The sequence below is a fragment of the Doryrhamphus excisus genome, chromosome 1 (genome assembly GCF_030265055.1).
Source record: "Doryrhamphus excisus isolate RoL2022-K1 chromosome 1, RoL_Dexc_1.0, whole genome shotgun sequence".
Taxonomy (NCBI): domain Eukaryota; kingdom Metazoa; phylum Chordata; class Actinopteri; order Syngnathiformes; family Syngnathidae; genus Doryrhamphus; species Doryrhamphus excisus.
The window spans coordinates 24,902,609-24,926,939 of record NC_080466.1 but is presented as its reverse complement, the minus strand read 5'-3'; the positions used below and the strand labels follow the sequence as shown (position 1 = coordinate 24,926,939).

The window sequence follows — 24,331 nt, the reverse complement described above, 5'->3', positions numbered from 1 at the left end:
TTATGTGCTTTCACTTTTAATTCTTAAAATACCAGAAACGCCATGAAAAGCCCATACATTTTTCGATCATAACTTTTGATAAAATAGTTGCCAAGAGGATTTGGAAAGTCACCAGATTTAGCAAGAAAATCACCAAGATGGCAACACTGGGCTGTATATGAAGTCGTACAGAGGAGGAAGTTGTTCACAGATGGACAATACGTGAAAGAATTGTTTTTTTTTTTTTTTTTTAAATCAGAGCATCTGTTTTCTGAATTAAAACATAAACAGGGAATTATGCTGAAAATGAAATAATTTCTCCCTCTACAAAGACAGACAAGTATAGGACCAATAGAATGGTCACTGGTGATAATTCAGCTAACTGTATTAAGCAAACAACAATGGTATACAGAAATGTGATCTATGTGATCCTTTACTTGGCTCAGGTAGTTGAGTGGTTGTCTCCCAAACTGAAGGTTGTGAGTTTGATCCTCCCTGCCGTGATCATGTCAAATGTCTTTGTAGTATGAGTCCTTAGTTATAAATCCAACATTTTCACAGTTAGAGCATACAAAATGTCTTTACAACCTTCCTGATACATGTGTTCACACCATAAGGGCCCTCCAAATCTGAAATAACACCCATATTGTCACCCTTACACTTATATTACCCAATGTAGTGAACATAAGAGAAAATAAAACTGCAGATTCCCACGTTAGCAATATGAGCTCCTTGTTGTTACCTTTTTAACTTCTGGTTTCTGTACAGTACTTTCTGCAGTGGTTATTCTCTAATCAGTGTAACATTACTGGCACCTTGTGACCACTGTAGAGTACTACATATCACAACATCTTTCAATGTGTCTTCTGAATGCCTTATACTAATTCATTTAGCCATTTTTATACTTGAAATTATTTATTAATGTAAATAATAATATATTCTTTTAAACGTGATACAGTTAAGGTCTGAAATTCTAAGTGCAGAGTGGCGAGGCATTACTATACACATTTCGATTTTTCAGTATAGTATTTCATAATTCATCCGCTTTTTCACCCAAGAAAAATGACATTGCTTTGCTTAATTGACATGAATTGTCAATTAAGAATAGATATGAATTAATCACCTTTCAATTCCATTCAAATGCTCTACAGTTGTGATGGTTTTCCCTGGGTTAACTTTCTGAACACATTTCTCAAATAAATGTGGAAATGTGTGTTGAGTGTGTTGAGAAATGTCCTATCATTATCCCCTGGGCAGGCTTGGATGACTTTTCACTGCAGGCAACTACCTTTATCCTGGGCCCTCTGCCAACATGATGGACAAGGCACAGATTGTTTTGGGGGAACAATTTTTGGAGGAAAACATAATCTACAGGAAAAAAAATAACACCATTATCATTTAAAGGAGAATCCGAGCAGTGGGTGCAAGCAGATTTGATGGTGCAAATGTTTATGGTTTTAACGAGTTGCCCTCAAGTTGCAGGTTAGTGCCCTAATAATTAAACATTCTTGATTGGGGTAATTTATTCATGGCAGTGTCCCCGGGGTGGAATGATCTTCAGCATTTTAAACAATAATAGGATTTAGCTTTGTACTCACATGCAGGTTTTTAATCCGACCCTTGGTTTAGGTTGCATTAGTTTAACATTTGTGGAGAAAATGAAAGCAACAACTCAATATAACAATATCTGTGGAATGCATTGGCCATTCATGAAGACTACTTAAGGAACAGGAAGTTTCTTTGTAGTTTTTAATTACTATGTATGGCTATGTATGTTATGTTATATAGGAGACATAAAAACAACTCTGGACAGCATACAGCTATTGGTAATGCTAATTAATTTGATTTATTTGAACATGCATCAAGTTACAATGGAATACATAGCATAATTCCAGTAACAGTTCCACATGTCCAAAAGGAGTAGGAAGAAGCAGAGCTTATTAAATCCTACCCCCCATCTGTTACTATTGCAATACATTTGTTACATGTATTAACTTCATGTATATGATTTTTTTAATACATGAAGTGTAAGTGAAGATTGCTTTTATAGTCATTACCCCAAATCTTCACACAATAACACAGATATGGTAAAATATAGAGTGTGCAGTGTCCAATAATTTTATTGGAAACATCCATCAGGTTACAATGGAATGCATCACAAAAACAATTTGCAGTTCCACATGTCCAAAAGGAGTAGGAAGAAGCAAAGGTTATTAAATCCTACCCCTCCATCTGTGATCACATTGTTTGCCCTTTTTATAGTTTCCATTTTGATTCCATTACAATCAATTGATGTTTTTGCTTTACAATTATTGACAATATCAATGATTTCCTTATTTGTCACATTAGTGAAAAACATGGAATTAGGATTCCTTTCTATTGTTTCATTTCTTTCCTGCCTTGTCCTTTGTTTTGGAATTCCTTCTTTCAGTTTTGGACCAATAGTTACAAAATAGTGGCGTTTCCAATCATGATGTAATGAGGGTAGAATGTCTTCTTGTTTTAAAAAGCCCCAGGTTGCTCTGTTATTTGTATTCTTTTCTATAAAGTGACTGTAATATTCCCTCTTTCACACGCTAAAGATTGTAGTCAACTTGTCTTATATGTTTTTTTTCTGCTTTTTTGGTTTGTTGAATGATGAATATCTTTCTTCTTAAAAGTGTTATTAAGTCCTTTTGTCACCCATGGCATTATTTTGTCTTTTTCTTCTTGGGCATTTCTCTTCAGGGGCAGCTCTTATCATAGAGCTTCATATAATTATTTGTATAAGTATAAGTGTTCAAATGCTACATCCACATCATTAGCACTGTACACAAGCTCAAAATGTTGTTCTTCTAAATCCTTCTTGAAAGCGTTGACTCTATCCAGACATCAATGATAATTGTTGACATCACTGCTATTGCATTTTATTGTTGGTAACACCAGATGGGGTCAAGTAAGAGATTAAATTAGATGCTTTATTGCATACTGTAATTGAGTCAATGAGTGTACAAATTCACAGGATAAAGTCATGCTGTCTACTAGGGATGTTCTGATCAGGGTTTTATGCTGCCGATACGAATACCGATCACGTACAGTGCATACAACGTAAATGTTTAAAAGTACTACTGGCTATATTAGGGGTCACCAAGGCTTTTTTCTTGTGAGAGCTACTTTTACAAAATGAAAATCGCCAAGAGCTACTCATTTCTGTCACATTTATTTTAGCTTAGTACAAGCCAAAGAAAGAAAATAATACTCTGTTTGTTTTACTAGAACATTAACAAAATGCTGGTATCCACAACGCACATTTTGTATTTCACAATGCATGTATTTCTAATCTTCTCACATTATTAACAGAAAACCTGAATGAAAAGCAGGTTTGTCTGCCTTTGCTGTGCCCCTTCAGCTGCATCCGCTGCCTTCCACGCTGCAGATACAGTCGACTCCCTCTTCTGAGCCCTCTGCATTGCGGAGAGGAGACAAAATGTCGGAACTCGTCCATCAGTTTGGCACCCCTGCTGAAATCAGTGTGCACAACACGCGTTTGAAGCGTGGTGAAAAACACTCACTCGTCACGGTCCACGCGAGTCAGAAGTGGTTGCAGATTGCATGCGTGTCACCATGTCAACTGGAGCCCAATGCTGCCCCGCACACAACGAAAGTTCCTCCTGCACTATAAGTGCCACATAGTGTCTGCGTGTGCCCAAATACATACTGAAGCGGTTCTGCCCACACTTGGAAGTACAGCAGGTTGGGACGTGGGCTTTAGCCTCTCCCCGACGGATGGTCACATCACCAGCCTCAAAGCTTGGGGCTGCAAGCTTGGTCTACCACCTAATCGTGGTGGAGGAGTTTGTGTGTCCCAATGATCCAAGGAGCTAAGTTGCCGGTGGCTTTTATGCCCCTGTTAGGGCCACACATGACAAACAGGTCCTAGGTGAGGGATCAGTCAAAAAGTAGCTCAAAATGACCCTTATGATGAATTTCAACTATGGACCAGGTTTTACCTTGCCCCGGACGCGGGTCACCGGGGCCCCATTCTGGAGCCAGGCCTAGAGGAGGCCCACGATGGCGAGCGTCTGGTTGCCAGGCCCATACCTAAGGGGACCGGCCGGGCACAGCCCGAAGAGTTACATGGGCCCCCCCTCCAGGGAGCTTACCACTCTTGGGAGGGGCCAAAGGGTCGGGTGCACAGTGAGTTGTGTGGGTGAGAGGGTGAGACCTTGGCAACCCGATCATCGCCTACAGAAACTATCTCTTGAAATGTGAACTGTCACCTCTCTGGTAGGGAAGGAGCCTTAGCTGGTGTGCGAAGCTGAGAAGCTCCCGCTCGATATAGTTGGACTCACCTCGACGCATACCAAGGGCGCTGGAACCAGTCCTCTCGAGAAGGGATGGACTTTGTTCCACTCTGACGTTGCCAGAAGTGAGAGGCGATGTGCAAGGGTGGCAATTCTTGTTGCGCCCTAGCTGGTGGCCTGTGTGTTGGAGTGTAACCCGGTCAACGAGAAGGTAGTTTCCCTCCGCTTTCAGTGGTGGTGGTGGGGGGAACTGTTGTTTGCTCTTATGCGCCAAACAGCACTTCAGAATACCCACCCTTTTTGGAGTCCCTTGACGGAGTACTGGGGAGTGCGACCATATGTATTGGACACTCGGGTGAAGAGAGCGGCGGAGCTGTCAACCAACCACCACCTGGTCGTGAGTTGGCTCCGATGGTGGGGGAGTATGCCAGTCAGACCTGGCAGGCCCAAACGTATTGTGGGGGCCTTTTGGGAATGACTGGGAACGTCCCCTGTCAAAAGGAGTTTCAACTCCCACCTCCGGGAGAGCTTTGACCATGTCCCGAGGGTGGCGGGGGACATTGAGTCTGAATGGGCCATGTTCCGTTCCTCCATTGTCGAGGCGGTTGAACGGAGCTGTGGACGTATGGTGGTCGGTGCCTGTCGTGGGGAGGTGCATTTCCAACCAGTAGCAGACCTCGTGGAAGACCCAGGACACTTTGGAGAGACTATGTCTTTGGAGAGACTAACGTCTAAGGATCCGCCAGGAGGAGCTGGATAAAGTGGCCGGGGAGAGGGAAGTCTGGGCCTCCCTGCTTAGGCTGCTGCCCCTGCGACCCGACCTCGGATAAGCGGTAGAAGATGGATGGACTCTATATACTGCGTATTCTCAGTGCTGTCACCAAATAGAATTTTTTTTTAATACAGTTTGACAACCTTTTAAATTCTTTTAAATAAACTGTCTACTTGACTTCCTCACGAATAGAACCCAGTATGTCAGAGTGGGCAACAACACATCCAGTGTCATCTCCCTGAACACCTGCTCACCCCAGGGATGTGTTCTGAGCCCCCTGTTGTTTACCCTGATGACCCATGACTGTCGCCCCAGATACAGGAGCAACCATATCTTGAAGTACGCGTACGACACAACAGTTGTGGGCCTCATTCAGGACAACAACGAACTGGCTTATAGGGAGGAAGTGAAACACCTTGTGGATTGGTGCAAGGCGAACAACCTGGTCCTGAATGTTGACAAAACAAAAGAGATCATCGTTGACTTCAGGAGATCCAGACCCAGCCACACTCCACTCTCCATCAACGACACAGCCGTAGAAGTTGTGAGTGCAACCAAGTACTTGGGGGTTCACATCACAGACAACCTCGGCTGGTCACTCCACGCCTCCTCTCTGGCAAAGAAAGCACAGCAGCGACTGCACTTCCTGCAGCGGATGAGAAGAGCCTCCCTCTCCCCTCCTATCCTGACCACTTTCTACAGAGGGACCATCGAGAGCCTACTGACCAGCTGCATCTCCGTCTGGTCTGGGAGCTGCAAGGCCTCGGACTGGATGTTACTGCAGAGAGTGGTGAGGACAGCGGAGAAGATCATTGGGACCCCGCTCCCCCCATTAAGGACATAGGGAGAAGGCTCTGCAGCATCCGCTGTAGAACAACCAGGTTTAGAGACAGCTACTTCCCCCTGGCCATCAGACTGCTCAATGCCAAATAAGCCCCTCCACCTGCCCACACGCACAACCAAAACTTTACATTATTATTATTTATTCTAAATTATTTAAATTATTTGTACAAATTACTGTTTACGCTGTACATTGTTGTTCATATTTGATGTCATCTATTTATTCTCCACATTATTATTTATTATTATATGGATATTATATGGATTATTAATGGATACATCCTGGGAAAACTGAACATTTGGTCACCTTAAGGAATAAAAACACGGAGATCTTTCTCTAAAGTTTGCTATCACTGATGATTTTGTGGATTAGAAAAACAGAACTCCAACAATGTAAACCATTTTGTGGATCAGTTGCTTTGTGAAGATATGCTTCCCAGTACGTTAAGCACATCCTTGCATGCAGCTTTTAGCACATAATTACCTAATTATTCACGCATCAATTTAGCATTTGGCTTTGTACCAGCAGGGCAACACATGACCTCTTTGGCCCATATGGCCTTGCTCGCACAATGCTTATACAACTCACACAACTACCCTGAGGTTGTCGCTGACATTGTACAGCATGCATTACACGCTTTAGTGGGTGTCCGTGTACAGACATGTCAGCGCCGTGCAGGTGCTTTGCCACAGCTAACAGATTGAATATGAAGGCATGTGAGTCATAAACACATTGAATCCTGGTGTGGATCACTTACAAAACAATGTGCTTTACAGTTATGCCCCTTTAATCTCAGAGTAAAGGGGTTATTAAACTTGATAGGGTTTTGAGTGATTTAATATTTATTCTTGAACATGAATGTGCATGAGGTGCCACTGGGGACTGGGAAGACAAAAACATTCCTTTTTGACCAGTGAAAATAATGTTTATGAAAATACAATGTCAATTGCCACATAATTTACCTTCAGGCACTGGTTTAAAATACGATATATAATTTTGGAATACGCAGTTTCCGATTACTGGGGGAATTTCTGTCCAGTTCATGACAAACAAAAATATCTTCAAGGGATTGTCAGGCAATCAGAGACCTGACTAATCCAGAATTACCCATCAGGCAGGTGCTTTGGCGTCAGTAAAAACCAATCAGCGCTTCTTCCTCTACCCTTGTTAGGATTTTTCAGACATCATAGCCAGATTGTTTGAGGCTACATATTTTTTTCTGGGGCATCAACAACATTTGAACATCTGCTGCACAATTTTATGTTAATGCAATTCATCTCAATTATTTTATGCTTCTTCTGTTTTTGCTACTTCTTTAAAGTATTCTAAGATTATTATTATTATTCCCCTGGAAGTGCCACACTTTGTTTTAAACTTAGTTTTGAAAGGAAAATACACCCTTAGATGAAGCTTATTTGTTTGCACTTATAGACCATGGGGAGGTCATTGTATATTCAAAAATCTCTTTGTCTTCTTTTCTGCTTTAGTCTTTGAAAAACGATGACTCAGTCGCCAAGAAGGACGTACAAAGGATTTTGGAGCTCAGCCACAAACAGAGGTAAGGACAACCTTTCAAGTGACCAACACTGATACTGAAACGTCAAGATTACAAACCTGTATAGTCAGAAACTGTCAACATAATTTGTGAAACCCTTGTTAAGTACAGATGCTTGGTTTTAAATATCAGATATACCGATACTGCCCATCCCTTCATTTCTGAAATTATATAAGCAGCAGCTCTTCCATCAAACTAATGTCAGGTTGCAATAATGCATTATGTTTTTTTTTTTTCCCCAGTGATGCTACTGAATGCATTTCACAAACAAACACATACATTTACCCAAAATATATTAATACGTACATAAATTATGCAGTTTCGTGGTTGAATAGGGTACAATAGTAGTTTGTAGTTGGTCCTTGGGACAAAAATACGAGCTGGGTTACTGCTGCCAGAAAAGCAGTGCAAAATGTCTAAACAAAGTGGAATGAGATTGAAATGTGAGTGATCACACATGCTGGCATAGATATGCTTAGTTTGTGACAAGTTGTCCTCAATTACGTATACATTTTGTCGAGTCTTTTCACTCTCTCGATCATAAGAAACAAAGTGAACTCAACACAAGAAGGACTGTGGTCACATACATAGATGCCAAGCCGCCAACAAGCAGGCAGGCATTCACAGTGAAACATTTTTATACTTTAATTAGTTTTCAACCGACCTTTCATTGTGGTCAATTTTTACAGAAATAATAAGTTATATATGTATGTACTATCTACACAGTAGCATCTTTAGCCATACATACACTATATTAATTAACACTAGCCACGTTTACATGAGGAGTTTTTCTCTTTCCGAATGGAATCTTTCCGAATGACCTTTCCAAAAGCAATGGTATACATGGAAAGGAATATTCCAATCGCGTGTCTACATGTCAATCAAACAGAATAGTGAATGGGGCATGCCCAGTAAAGCGTAAACACCAACATCACGTGATATCGACTTCCTCCAGTTTTTCTTTCACTTGTTGGAATAACTCCGTATTGCCAGTTTTTCCTTCATCCAGTCTTGAAATTTAGTTTGAATCAAAAACAAACTTTCCGCAGCAGTCCAGTGCCGATTGTTCGCCTCCATTTTTAAAAGCGAAGAACGTCTGGAGCTGCGTGTTACGTCATATCTCAGCATTCGCTGAAAGAACGCACCCGGGAACAGGTTCAAGTTAGCAAGTTCAATCTTGCTAATATTTTATAATTAAGCTCGGCACATGTTTTATATAGATATGTATTTTCTTTGATTCTTGTCTTGAAGTTTAAACAAAAAATTGAAAGTGTGACAGCTAGTATTTTGTAGTGGCAGTGCACCATGATCATTTAAGTACAGCAGAAAAACTGTTTGATTAAGTTCTGGTGAAGACCCTGATTAACAATGACATCTTAGCTTTGTGTTCTAGATGACAATGCAGATTAGTGCAATTTCTAAAAATAACTAGACTATTAAGGGACAAACGTGAATTAAAAGTAACCCCCCACCCCAAAAAAGCCAATAAGGCCCCTGGGCTGCTCTGGTTACAATTGGTCTTCATAGAAAAGAGCAATTAGGCAGACAAGTGCGGTTATTTATTATGTCATTTTCAGCCAATTAAAGTTCCTTATTGTGTAGCATTTACACTTCCTGTTTGTAGTTATGTTCCCCTTCTCTTCTGATGCTTTTTCTTCCAGTGTGTACTCTACACCCAAACTAAAGCTCTGTACCAAAAAAGATTTGAATATACTTATGGTTATACCCCAACTAGTAACTTACATGTTGTCTTTTTAGCTCATGCACAGCAGAATGCGAGTACACTATTGGAAATCCAAACACATACTGTACTGTATGCGGGACCCGTCATTGAAAAGAACCTTTTGCAGGTTAGCAATATATCTTTTTGCAATGCAGCTGGAAAACTGTTTACCTAAAGTGCTCCACCAGTTGGGATTGTCTGATTAATGTTGTATGTAATGAGACTGTTAATGATTAGGAGTCACTTGTGGCCTCCTCGCTCTCTGAAATGTCAGGCTGATTGAAGTCCAGCCTCCTGCGTGCAGTATCTTGATAACCGATCAATAGCCTATCACCAGCCCATGGCAAGCTCTCACGTGATGAAGCTAAAAACCATAGAGCAGCACCTTGGCTCCATGTTGCCTACCAAGCACTTGGGAACCGCAATTTGAGTCGCAAGCGTTATTAATCCGCCTGTGGAGTCCCACATGTGCCAAGAGTAATTACAAGCTGATTCCATCATGGCAGACGATAACATGTGATTGATCACAAATAACGCATTGTTGGCAATTTTGTTTTACTGTTGTTACCCTTTGGAGCAATATAACATTTAATATTTGCCAACTTTTAGAGTTCCATCAGTAGGAAAAGAGATTTCAGGCGATTTAGCCTTTCTAAACCTATTTAGTCCCTCTGGTCGTATTCCCACTGTGCCTCTGTAGAGTTGTGTCAGCCTCACAATCAGTATGCCCTTTTCTGTCAGTGTGGGCAGTTTTTGATTTTGTTTGCAAGTGTTTCCAACCCAGGGACGCAGGAGATGAAAATAAAAATGAAATGCCAAAGCTATGGCGGATGACTGGTTACTGAAAAGGAAAATGTTTGGAAGGATATTCAAATGCCAAAACACAAGACTACTGGCATGTAAAAGTGCTGTGCGGCTGTCAAGCATCGAGGACCTTCATCGCTTTCAACCAAACTAACGGTTAACTCTATCCTTTCAATGTAAAATTACTGCAGTGCTTAATTAGAAATATCATATAAAGCCTTACTGCTGATTTAACAGGACTGCCACACGATGACATGTTTACAAGCATTTTTAAAATGACTGACACGCCACAATTCACTATTTAATGTGCACTACTGCTACAGTATGTGAGCATATGAGCAACAAACATCCACAATATTTTCACTCATTAGCATTCATGGTAAAAACATAATACACATGAATTTAGTCCATCAAGCGTTCCAAATGCTAAAAGAGAAGTAAGTAACCAAACATGACATTCAACTTCTCCATCAATGATATCTCCAAAGTTACGAAATACTTAAAGATGGTATTATTTGTGGATGATACCACTGCTTTTTGTTCTGGAGGGAGTACAGACCAAATCATTAGAAAGGTCAGAGAAGAAATGGTCACACTAAAAAGATGGTTTGATGATAATAGATCGTCCTTGAACCTAAGTAAAACTAAAATCATGCTGTTTGCTAACAGCAGAAAGGACACGTACCAGCAAATACAAATAGACGGTGTAGACATTGAAAGGGTGAAGGAAAATACATTTCTGGGGATCACAATAGATGAAAATATGAGCTGGAAACCTCATATTACAAATATACAACATAAGGTGGCCAGAAATATTTCAATATTTGTTCTCAATCAGAAATCACTCCACACTCTTTATTGCTCTCTGGTTCTACCATATCTTACTTATTGTGTGGAAATATGGGCTAATAACTATAAAAGCAATCTTCACTGGCTAAATGTACTGCAAAAAAGGTCAGTAAGGATAATTCATAATGCCGCCTACAGAGAACATACTAACTCCTTATTTCTAAAATCACAAATACTTCAACTTGCTGATATAGTTCATCTTCAAACAGCTAAAATAATGCATAAGGCTAAAAATAAGCAATTAGCTAAAAATGTCATCCAATACTTCTCTACAAGAGAGGAGAAATATGATCTCAGGGAAGAAGTACATTTGAAACACTTCTATGCTAGGACTACGTTATGCTAGCCATAGCATTTCAGTATGTGGAATCAAACTATGGAATGGATTGAGTAAGGAAATCAAACAATGCACAACGATGAGCCAATTCAAGAAACAATACAAGCAGTTGATGTTTGCTAAATACAAGGATGAAGAGTCTTGAACCAGTCATGATGTGCTATATATATCACTATATTGACATGCACTATGGTACCCATTATGGCATTGGATGCTCATATCACCTCCTACGAGGTACGAGGTACATTATTAAAAAAAAAACTTTAAACTGTATTATGGAAAGCAGGAAGTGAACAAATGTAACAGTTAGTGATTGTAAAAGTACCAGATGGAGGGGTAGGATTTAATAAGCTTTGCTTCTTCCTACTCCTTTTGGACATGTGGAACTGGGAACTGATTATGGGATGCACTCAATTGGAATCTGATGCATGTTCAAATGAAATAAAACCATTACCATTACCATTACCATTACCATTACCATTACCATTACCATGATGAATCCCACATACTATTATTATCTCTATCCACATGACAGATCAGATGGCCTTTATTCCATTTACATGTATATTTGTTTTGGTTTAGCGGTTAGCAGCCTATTATCATGCTAACAAATTAAAACCGGAAGTTGTAGTCCCACAGCTCTGTCCCTTGTCTATGATGTCTAAATTTGGTGCCATATTTTCTGAAAAGCAACTAGCGTCATTGGAGAATGTTCTGGTATTTGAGGACTTAAAAGTGAAAGCAAAGTGCCCGCTGCATCCTCGCGGCACAATGCCACCAGGGTAAATATCACCCTGTTTAACAGAGTGGGATTTAAAACGTCAATGTTTATCAATCATCATTAAATTACTACTCATTAAGGTCAAGCCTCATTCGGACTCAGTAACTAACCAGTTAGTGTGTCGGAACGTGGGATGGAAGAACAATGTGTGATAAACAAGTCGTCCCAAGTACTAAGATAAAAGAGGGAGGCAAGTCCGGATGGAATTATTTTGCTGTCTAGACTTTGAGAGGTGTTAGCCAAGATAAAATAATTCTATTTTGATTAAGTGATGGCCAATTTTAAATGAACAAACTAAGAATCAAGTTTGTTTGTAGTTGTAAACCTAATGACGGTGTTTTTACTCACTTTTTGGTCTCTCCTATGAGGTTCTTTATTTCATATTTTGTTTTTTTTTGTGCTTTTAATATTAGCTGGAACATGAAACATTAACATTAGCTGCACATAGCTAAAAGTTTGTTTTGAAGAAGATTTAAGATTTTTCTATATTTATTTCAAAAAGTAGAGAGAACGGAAGACATAATTTGAAAGTCACTGCCTCGTTCTGTCACAGTTATCCTCCCATCCTGTGTGGAAGTGGTATGTTTTTGACTTCTTACTTTCCCCTTCTCCCCCAATCCATGGGAAACACTTACATTGGGGGAATATATATATATATATATATATATATATATATATATATATATATATATATATATATATATATATATATATATGATCCCATAGCCCATAGCCTGGACATTAGTGTTGCACAGTGAGGTGTAAACAAAGAATAATAGGAGTGTAAAAGTGACTATAGGGGTTTCATTTCATGTCTATAAGGATCTAATAATAGCAAAAAACGCATTTAGAAAGTCATAAACAGGTTTTCTATGCTCTATGAAAATATTCTGTTATATTGAAACTACGTTGTGGAATTTCACTTAAGGTGAAAATCAGGTTTGGAAGCAATTAACATAGATAAATGAATGCATAGAATACGAACGTATAGGTATTCACCTAGTCAGTCAAACCTGGAAGAATAAGCGAATGGTCTGATAACAATTTCTCATTTGCTTGCCAATTGACAGAGACGAGATGAAGTCCCTCCAGGCTGCCTTGCAGAAGCAGCTGGATGAGGCAAACGAGAGAGCTGAGAAGCAGCAGGCCACGGTAAGACAGACCTGACCTGACCATCAACATCCGGTTGTCTGGAACCTACCTTGTCACCTGTCACTAGGGCCTATCACTGATCCAGGCTTATTAGCCGGGAGCTCTCCCGCTGTCACCTCCTTCACTCCACACTTGACACTCTTAGAAAATGGCAAGATAAAGTGGTCTGTCCCCTTCGTTCAATCCCCAAATAAAGATTAATAAGACCGAGCGAGGACAACACAATGGCCCAGTGCTTATCTTGGTTGCCTCACAGCAACAAGGATCTGGTGTTGGCTCAAGCTTCCTGTGTGGAGGTGTTCACCCTGTGCTCACTTGTGTTGTCTCCTCTGCGTTGGGTTAACAAGACAAAACTGTTTTGCAAACTGAGTTGATGTTTTGAGTTTTTGTGAGCAAAAGGTGAGGCCCAGGAGTAGGCTTTATACAAAGATAACTGCAGCAGTACTCTGATGTATTTTTTAAAAATCCATTCCCCCCCCCCCCCAAGGTACAATGTTATAAATCGCACAATAAAAAAAATGAATAATTCAACAGCTTGCTAACTATGTTGCAAATACAGCAACACAGAAAAGGAGAAGTGCCGGAGTTCTTTTTTTTTTTCTGGTCACCTTGTTTGGACAGCAACAGTAGTTGTTGCAAGGCACAATTTGTGGAGGCTCTGGAAATACATGGAAATACATGCTCACATGTATATCAACTCATCTAGTCATTTATGAATGAATATGTACGTCCGTGTCGCTCCTGAACCGCTGCTGCACTCAAAAGGGTGACAATTCAAATGCACTCATACTTTGTTCTCTGTGCAATTATTCTTATGATGGTGCTGCTGTTAAACCCCATGTGAGGCCACGTGTTAGATTGACTTGAAATGTCTACACCCTTTGTAACTTAAGCCGTTTAGCCAAACCGCCAGGTTTAACTGGTGTTGAATTTGGGCTACATGATACTCATCTTGTAACCTCATCGTCAAATATGTATCAAAACAAGTTATGATACTGTGCGCACAAGTAAAATAAATGAATAGGTTTATTCATATTTATTTATTTCAGGTTATTTTTCGTTTTCAGAGTAGACCGGTGTTACACCCGCAAACGTAATAACTGCCCACAAACGTAATAAACCACAAACGTAATACAAATCAGCAGCTTTGAATGTAATAATCCCGCAAATGTAATACATTTCCCACAAACGTAATAAAATTTGCCCACTGCAAACGTAATACTGAATTTCCTGCAAATGTAATAGTTATTACATTTGAGAAAAAGTGAAAATCTGTAAATGTAATAACTTCCCACAAATGTAATATGAGATAAAATAATGATCTTTGTGGTTGTTGTTGTTTGTTCTTGATTCTTTTAATGAGGGAGATTCTTTTTTTTTTCTTTTTTTTGTGGAAAAAATGTTATTCAAAGAGTATCATTTGAATACATTAAAGGATTCTTTAATTATTAAATTATAATTTATTTTAAATAAAAAAATATAACATAATTGTGATAATTGCAATTGTTTTAATAAATTATTATTACTATTATATTTTATTATTTATTTTGATAATTTTTCCCCATATACACACAAAATCACACATACAATAATCTACTGTAACTAAAACGCACATGTACACCCACATACAAAATGTAATAATAATAATAATAATAAATGTATTCAATGTTATAATTTTTTATTGTTATTACATTTGCAAATGTAATAACTATGACATTTACAGGAAATTCAATTACGTTTGTAGTAGGCAAATTTTATTATGTTTGTGGGAAATTTATTACATTTGCAGGATTATTACATTCAAAGCTGCAGATTTGTATTATGTTTGTGGGCAGTTATTAACAGACGGCATATTCACCACTCCAGCTTTAGCCTCCCGTCGTGTTTTACATCCAATTCTCGTCCAAATCAATCAAGGGTCATATTAAGATCTGTTAATAGCATTTGGTGTGTCTCTGTTCCAAAATGCTTTCTGGGCCAAATAAATTATTAACATGCTTATTTTTAATCACTATAGGGAAGCCATGTTTGACCAACATCTTTCATCTTCAATTCAACAATGGGAAAAGATATCCTAATTCTTATCTGTCGTCGCTTTTGGAATGACTCATTTCTTTCCACAGTAATTCTGTGTATTCTATAGCTAGCTCATTATTAGCTTCAAACTTATTGTGTTATCCCTCCTATTCAGTACTATCAATACATTACATCACATTAAATCTCATTAAAGTGATTAATCTTTTTAAATACCCATTTCCCCCCCCATTTTATGTAGTTAAAACACAATAGTTTATTATATTTGGATAACTGTTTAACAATCTGCCCCAATTATCAGTCAACAATACCATCAAAGATACTGCAAATACAAAGAATAACATCAATAAACAAGAATAACATCTGAAATATTGCAACTGCCAGATTGTAGTTGCGAGGATTGCGGTGTTTACAAATTCAGGTCAACTAAGGTCAACTAAGGTCAAAGGACTCAGTCCACGCTAATGAAAATGCTGTCTATTACAGGCCTCAGTTGTTAAGCAAGGGAGTTAATGCACGCGGTGACATTACAATGCTTGCTGAAATAAACAACAGTGATCTGATACTGCAAGAGCTATCCATTGGGTTTCTTTTAAGACTACACACAATTCCCACTTGCAGTGTTTTATTGAGTTTGACATTTATGTTCTTTAAATAGTATTAATCATCCCCTGTGAGGTTCACAATCAGAAGTAAATTCTCAGCAGCATGCAAATGCTGCTTGCTTTTAGTGTGCGGCTCACTTTGTCCTCAAATGTACGTGTATTTGGAAGGAAAACGCAACTTGGTTTTTGTATTAATTACTATTATTAAAGTAATTAAAACTAAAGTTACGTTGCCTCACCACTTCTAATGCCTTCAATTTCAGCAGTTTACCAAGAGTAAATGTAACCAATAAAGCCTGACCATTACAATTAAATTGTAATTGTAACATGGGACTTCTCAGCTAAGCAAGTTTGGGAAAAATGTAAAAATCCTAATAAATGACCTACATCTGCTTGGCCCGGAATATCTTCTGGTCAACAGTTCATGCCAGTAAAATCATGATAGCCTTAGTATATATGACTTCCCATTCCCACCCATGTGGTGGAGGTCAATAAGGTACATGGGTGTCACAGTGTTCCACCCTGGATGGAACATTATCTACTAAGGCCATTTGTGGGCTTTAAGCAATCCCCATCCGGAATGTTCTCATTCCAGGTTCCTAGATGGCGGCATGGGCCATTAGATGAGAACAGGGCAGGGGTGTCCCTTCCAATTTCATAAGATTCTTTTCAAAATGAATCTTTTCCCAGCGTACTCTCTCACCTAATAACTTAATGTTCCCACTTCTATATACTGAATTTCACCTGATCTCTGTGTTTCTCTGTGAACACATTCAGTGCCTTACTTCCTCTTGGCTGACGAAACGCTGTATAATGATTTTTGGATATAAGTCAAAACACAAAAAATGTACAAGTAATATAATGCACACACTAATTCAGGTTTGTCCACTCTTTTTCAGCTGAAGAGCTGTCCTCCTACAAACAGAAAACATACTGTACATTTTCAATTTTACTTTGCCTTTTTTAATTAGAATTCTTTTGAAATTGCTCCGCCCTGCTTTTCTCTGTGTATTAACGAATTAATGTTGTATTTTAATGTATCTTTTGCTCTGTTTACTTGCTTTTATTCAACTCCATTCTTCTAAAGTAAAGTGTCTTTGAGTAATTTGAAAAGTGCTATTCAAATAAAATGTCTTATATTATTATTATTGCTGACATTTTTCTCACCTGAAAAGTACAGTTCTGCTGCGCACACAGCATTATTTAGACCCATGACCAAAAAAAAGCACCATATAATAATAAGAATATAAAATCCATGATGTGCTGCATCCTGAGCAGCAGAGTAAATATTATGAATAATAAATACATATTACAGACATTTTGTTAGTGGTATGAAATAAGTTCATGAAAGAATTTGCGCTGCATTTTGCACAGCAACACAGTGAATCAAATAAAAAATATTAACTTAAATACTGGAATTTTTACTCCAGAAATTTGATGTATATTTAATATGATAATTTATATGTTAGTAATTCATCAATAGTTGTGTTTATAACCTCAATAGTCTAAATAGTGACATAGCTATTATACACACACTCCATGTATTACATCCAGTTAGCATTTGCCATCAAATAGTTGAAATATACATTCAAGAAAAAAAAGGTGATGCAAAGACACTGCAACCGATGTCAAGGCAACATATTAAAAGGAGTCCATAAATGGACACTTTTTCCATTCATTCATTCATTCATTTTCTACCGCTTATCCTGACAAGGGTTGCGGGCATGCTGGAGCCTATTCCAACTGTCTTCGGGCGAGAAGCGGAGTACACCCTGGACTGGTGGCCAGCCAATCACAGGGCACATATAGACAAACAACCATTCACACTCACATTCATACCTATGGACAATTTGGAGTGGCCAATTAACCTAGCATGTTTTTGGAATGTGGGAGGAAACCGGAGTACCCGGAGAAAACCCGCGCATGCACGGAGAGAACATGCAAACTACACACAGAGATTGCAGAGGGTGGAATTGAACTCGGGTCTCCTAGCTGTGAGGTCTGTGCGCTAACCACTAGACCTCCGTGCAGCCCCCCAATTGATCATGATATGATACAAACAAACAGAAACGTAGAAAACACATTTCATGACATGGACCCATGCCATCAAACAATTGCTATTTTTGCATGTTTATCCGTATTACATTACCAGCCACTGCAAGTGAAGGGATTACTTTTGTTTTTGATATAGGCTTTTTTTTTTTTCTGGCTCTCAAGGAAGGCGGTCGTATCTTCCCCCTCTCCCTTATCTTCCCTGCTTTGCTTTTTTTTAGTCCTGTCTCGTACTTTTAAGAGCCTCTCTCTGCAATGCTCTTTAAATCTAAATCACGGAATTATTCATCTGGTCTCTCTACGTAATGGACAAGATCTTCTAGACCAGAAACTCGGGTTTGGGGGAACCTGTCTGCCCTGACGGAACGGTCACAGATGGGTACATGATGGACAGTTGGGGGCCTGGTGATTCTCCTTTCCATGGAGGACCAATTCAGAACCATGATAACAGGTCTGGTGCTGTTTGGATTATGCATTGCCCTGGTGTGTTGCCGAATTTGTAAAACGAAGGCAGCGGTTCAATTCGCCCCAACAGCTGCCCGTCATGATTGATACGGTGGGTAAAGCCCTTAGCACTCGGACTGTGACTATGAATCACAACAAGGAAAACATCTTGGAGAAGCTTTCGTAGTTGCAAGGCAGATCAATGAACCTTAACCAAGATAATAAAGATGAAAGTTGTATTTCTGTGTACTGCTTGTACTGCCGTCTATCACCGCTGGATTTTTCCAACACCAGGTAGCTTCATATCAGCTTATTGATATCATATGAAATCTACAAAGTCATGTTTGTGACATGCGATCGCCCAACTGCATCACATAGCAGTAAAATCAAATATGGAGCTAACAATGACATGGCTAATTGATGGTTCAAACAACTACAGTCCTCATGATGAAGATTCAGTAGTAAATTGGAACAGTGAAGTGGATGGTAATGACAGACAGACAGACAGACAGACAGACAGACAGACAGAATACTTTATTAATTCCTTTGGGGTTCCCACAGGGAAATTGGCAATATCAGGTTTTGAAGTCTGATGATTATGTCTATGCTTCTTGTCCTCACTGCCTGTGCTCACGAGGTGGGGGAACCACAGCGGTGCCCAGGAGAAGCCGTCCATTGTGGCCGGGAAAGGTGCATTAATGTCGAACACGCTATGCCGCCTTGCGTCCACGGAAGTGGGGAGATCCACAGTGTGCAATTGGTGGAGTATGTCGCCCATTGCGGGAGGAGCCACTCAAAGTACTCAAAAAAATCGCTAAGCTCGCAAGCCCGCTCGTGACACTATCATTGATTAATTCATTTTCTATGCCGCTTGTCCCCTAATTCCAAATCTTTAGTTTCTAAAATTGATTATCAAATCAAAATGGAAATACTTCAGTCATTTTAGGTACTTTATATCACACAGTGGAAAGTAACTACATTTTAAAACTAAATGTTACACAGTCACGATTGAATTAGTCTGACACTTTTTATTCTTTATTTCATGAGCTATGATTTAAACTTTGAATGAATTTACACTTTAAAATGTACCTGACACGTGACGTGTATTTGTACAAAGTATGGGTATTGGATCTGTATAGCTGATACCAGGCTGAATTTTAGTCACTATCGAATAGGAAAATAAATCAGTGGTATTACACATCACTAATGATAAGTGCTGCACAAAATGACTGCTTAAGAGATGTTGTGAGGCCCGAACGCAACCACAAATAATTCATTAGCAGAAAAAAAGTCAAAACCGGAAATCACGGTAAATTTGATGAAGCGTAGATTTACTACAGCTCCAATTTGGACTGGTTGGACGGCGGCAGCTGTTGAACTTGAAACAACTGTTGAAAAGAAGCATCTAATGTTTCACTCATTGGCGCTAAGGAGTGACACTGGGAACACAGAGGGTGGGTAGGATGCAAGGTTTATACCGTGTCACCTGTGGTTTATAGACAAGTGTGCCCAATATATGTACTTTTTCTTTTATTATGTGCAAACAACAGTCAATATTTCACATGGAGCCCCACCATGCATGTTTAAAGTCTACATCACATATACTGTTAATGCACCTGTACTGTAGTTATGAACAGTTGGTCCTTGATTGAGAAATAACATTGTTCTAAATAACAAGGCATTTAATGGCTGTAGTAATGTGCAAAAATATTGACTGCTCTATAAATAGTAATACATACTCATATACACTATCTTCCTTTGGATTTCTCTGATAACAGCTATGCTGTTGTGGCTGTACAGTAAGCATTCTTCTTTCTTATCGGTAGTATGTTAATTTTGATCATGAAGGAACCATTAACATCAAACTTTTCATAGACACAATTTGGCGGGAGAGAATGTTCATTTACACTGTTCTTTCGGAAACATCGAAAGCTTTAAGTCTCGTCTTAAAACCCACTTTTATTTTCTGGCTTTTAACTCGGACTGAGTCGTATGGTCCTGTGTCTTTTAGTTCTTTCTTTTTATTTTAATTGGTTTTATTTTTTTTAGACTTTTATTGCTTTGCTTCTTCTTTTTAATATTTTAATATCTATTTTACTATTTTATTTCTCATTTGATCTTTTAGTTTTGGATTAAATTCAATTTGTACCTTTTATTTATTACTTTATTATTTACTTTTTTTTTTTTTACTAGTCTGTGCAGCACTTTGGAAACTTTTGTTTATAAAATATGCTATAATAACAATAAAGTGGATTGGATTGGAAACATTGCCACTATCAGAAAACAGATGTTGGCCATCACAAGCAGCAAACAGCGAGGACAATCGTATGTTTCAGAAGAAAAACAACAACAGCTAAGACAGACATAATACATATTAATACATAACACACAGCTTATGTTCAGTTTTAGTTTCAGTCTCAGTTTCAGAGCATCTAAACCACACATGTCGCTGCAGACTGCTGATCAGTCTAGTCTTTATTAAGCTGATACAATCCTATACTTTGTCGTTTTTGAATCCAGTTTCCTTGCTTGTTTAATGGACATTTTGATGATGGCTCTTTAACCCTAAATGTGCACCATTTAACAACACATTTCAGATTTGTGGAAAAAAGATGGTAAGTGAAACACAGATTTGACCACACACTGGTGCATGGTTACAGTTCCTAAGGTGCCTTCCTGGTATGAGGTCACCAACACCATGGTCATTTTCCTCATCCCTCCATTTCTCCCATTTTCCTCCTCAGGTCTATCTTGATGAACTCTGTCAAGGATGCCCAAAGCATTAAATCTAAATGCTCTTTCTGAAATAGCAAAAGGAGACAAAGCCTAAATGTCTCCCTCTCTCACTCACTCACCCTCTTAAATGCTCACTTAATACTTAAACCCAAACAAGCTAAAAAATAAAGTGTTCAGTTTGTAAACTCCCGAGGGTTACATTTATTAGACTGAAACATTGCAACTATGAATATTTGCAGGTCCTCAAATATAAATAGTTTAAAGTCAAGTTATGTTGCAAAGTCTTACTAGTATTATTCTATATGGGTGCCATAATCACATTTGTTAAATGCTCTTTGATTCTTGCTTGATGCTGACAGATGGAAAAAACACACTGTCCTGTCTGTCCTCAGGTTAAACTGATTAAAGCGGAGATGGAAAAGAAAACCAAAATCATCAAGGACTTACAGCAAGAGGTGAGTCATCTATGAATCATTCAAGGTTTTTCTCAAACTAAATCCTGTTTACATCATCATCAGTAGTCATTATTAATTTATACATATCTGCGGTACACATGTGCTGTGACTGCAAATTAGTAGTTATTATATACTGATCACTGTTTTCCCCGATGTATACGTACTCCCATTGCATTTATGTTCTGCAAATGGCTTTTAACAATCACATTAGACTGGGCGGGAGTGATTGTTGCTTTCAACTCAAGTGGGTGGTTGCATGCATTAACATCTCAATGATTTATCAACACTGAAGTGCGTCTTACTTTTCCTGCCCGCTTTGGTTCATATAGGTTTGGAAAATGCCTTTGCTATGGGGGTGTGTTTGTTTACACAAACAATTGAAATACTAAGTGACATGGATGCACATTAAACATGACGTCACACACGGTGCCATGCGTTTGGCTTGGCCCCAATTCATGGTCTGTTATGGCACATTTGTGGCAATTTCAAAGATTTTGTGCAGCTGGAGTCAACCAAACCATCCACAGTTCCACAGTTTATAGATATTGTATTTCTATTTTATAATAGCACTGCTTAAAGTCATTCGAATTGCTTTGATTTATAATTTATATTTTGTATATTTTGTGTTCAATGTTGCACTGCTGGGTTCAGTGTCTGTGCTTGATAAAAAGAATATAAAGGTGGCTTTTGATAGATTACCCTGGCTGTGTAAATATGTGTTTACATATGTACATAGATATTGTGCATACATTTGCAATATATATTTACATATAAAATATATTACACAATATATCGAAGACATATCAGTGCATATATTTCATGTTTTTGTTTCCATATAATTTAACATATATAAAATGTATTCCACAATATATTGAGCACAGCTGTAAATGTATTTCATATATGTCTTCATATAATTGTACATATATTTAAAATATATTCTGCCATATATTAAACATAAATGTGACGCTCTTTTTACATATATTACTAATACATTTCCCCATATAAATCTTAATACATTATGGTGGATATTTATAAATATAAAATTGCATATAATTTGGGATATATAAACTCATATATATTTGGATTTAATATATTTCAATATATTGAAAGCGGCAATCATTTGTATATTCTGCAATATATTGCCATATATTACATGAATATATAATATATTGTATAATATATGTACAAAAATATATTATTACATGTATTTATAATATATAATGTATTGGAAAATATAATGGAAAAATAATATATTATAATATATTACAATATATTTCAAGTAATACATTGATAAATATATTTTCTTTTCGTAAGGGTTAACCAAATTCTTAACCACGTTATTTCACATATGAGATTAAAAATGCAGAAGGCAAGATTTTTAGCACTGACATATGATGAGGCACTTGCTGAGACTGAGCATGAGGAGTTGAAAAAGTTAAAATTATTTTTGACTGACAAGAAGAACTTTTCGCTAAATCTGTGAGTACTTTCCCCCAACACTCGTATGGCAAAACTTGACATATAAGTTGGACATACATGACCTGAACATTCACACGTTCACAGTAGCACTGGTTACATATTGGATTTATATACATCAAATATGCCTGGAACACATTTGAAGTTATTGGAATTGTTCTGTTTACACCGACATTAAAAAAATAAATAAATACGTATATCATACACAGGTCACATACAATGTTTGGGCACCCCTGGTAATTTTCAAGATTTCCCTTTATAAACCACTGGTTGTGTGGATCAGCAATTTCACTTAAATATATCATATAACAGACAGTGACAGATGAGAAGTGAAATTAAGTTTATAGGATTTACACAAAGTGTATTATTAATTATTTCAACAAAAGTAGGTGGGTGCATACATTTGGGCATTGTTGTTTTATTGATTTGAATACCTCTAACACAAATTATTGGAACACATTTTTTTCCGGTAAGCTCATTGACCCTTGACCTGCATACACAGGTTAACAAGTTCTTGGTGTAGATGGTGTTACTATGCATCATTCAACTATTCAGTGCACTTTGCACAAGGGGACGCTGTATGGGAGAGTCATGCGGAAGCAGCCATTTCTGCGCACATGCTAGTTGTTTGAGGTATGCTAAAGCACATTTGGACAAGCCAGCTTCATTTTGGAATAAGGTGATGTGGACTGATGAAACTAAAATGGAGTTAATTGGACATAACAAGTGCAATGTGCATGGCAGATGAAGAACAGAGCATTCCAAGACAAACACTTGCTACCCACAGTAACATTTGGTGGTGGTTCCATCATGCTGTGGGGCTGTGTGGCCAGTGCAGGTACTGGAAATCTTGTTCATGTTGAAGGCAGCATGGATTCCAGTCAGTATCAGCAGATTCTTACCAACAGTGTTCAAGAATCAGTGACAAAGTTGAAATTATGCTAGGGCTGGATACTTCCAACAACACAATGACCCAAGGACAAGTAGTACAAGTACAAGGTTATGGAAAAGCCATCGCTAGACCTAGACCTGAATATTATTGAAAATCTGTGGTATGATTTAAAGCGGGCTGCCCATGCTTGGAAAGTAACAAACCTGAACAACTGAAGATGTTTTGGAAATAGGAATGGTCAGAAATACCTTCAACCAGAATCCAGACCCTCGTTGGAAACTTTTAGGAAGCATTTATTTCTGCAAAAGGAGGATCTACTAAATATTGATGTCATTTTTTCTGCTGGGGTGCCCAAATGTATGCACCAGCCTACTTTTGTTCATTGCACACTTTCTCATCTATCGTTGTGTTTGTCTGCTATATGATATATTTAATCGCTGATCCCAACAACGAGTGATTTATAAAGGAAAATCTTGTAATTTATCAAGGGCACTATCAAACATTCATCGCAACCCACTAAATAAAACCATAACATTGAGCAGCAAAATTATTGGACTACAG

The 24,331-nt window shown here is 38.2% G+C and overlaps 1 protein-coding gene across 4 annotated transcripts in view; it reads left to right on the top strand.

The window, feature by feature from the left end:
- The window catches only part of luzp2 (leucine zipper protein 2), a 193,724-nt gene that overhangs the window by 96,612 nt on the left and 72,781 nt on the right, over positions 1 to 24,331 (top strand). For all 4 annotated transcript variants that reach the window (XM_058075738.1, XM_058075728.1, XM_058075719.1 and 1 more), the window contains exons 3-5: positions 7,363 to 7,433; positions 12,995 to 13,076; positions 21,340 to 21,402. In XM_058075738.1, the coding sequence (XP_057931721.1) occupies positions 7,363 to 7,433; positions 12,995 to 13,076; positions 21,340 to 21,402 (216 nt within the window). The remainder of the gene's footprint in view (positions 1 to 7,362; positions 7,434 to 12,994; positions 13,077 to 21,339; positions 21,403 to 24,331) is intronic.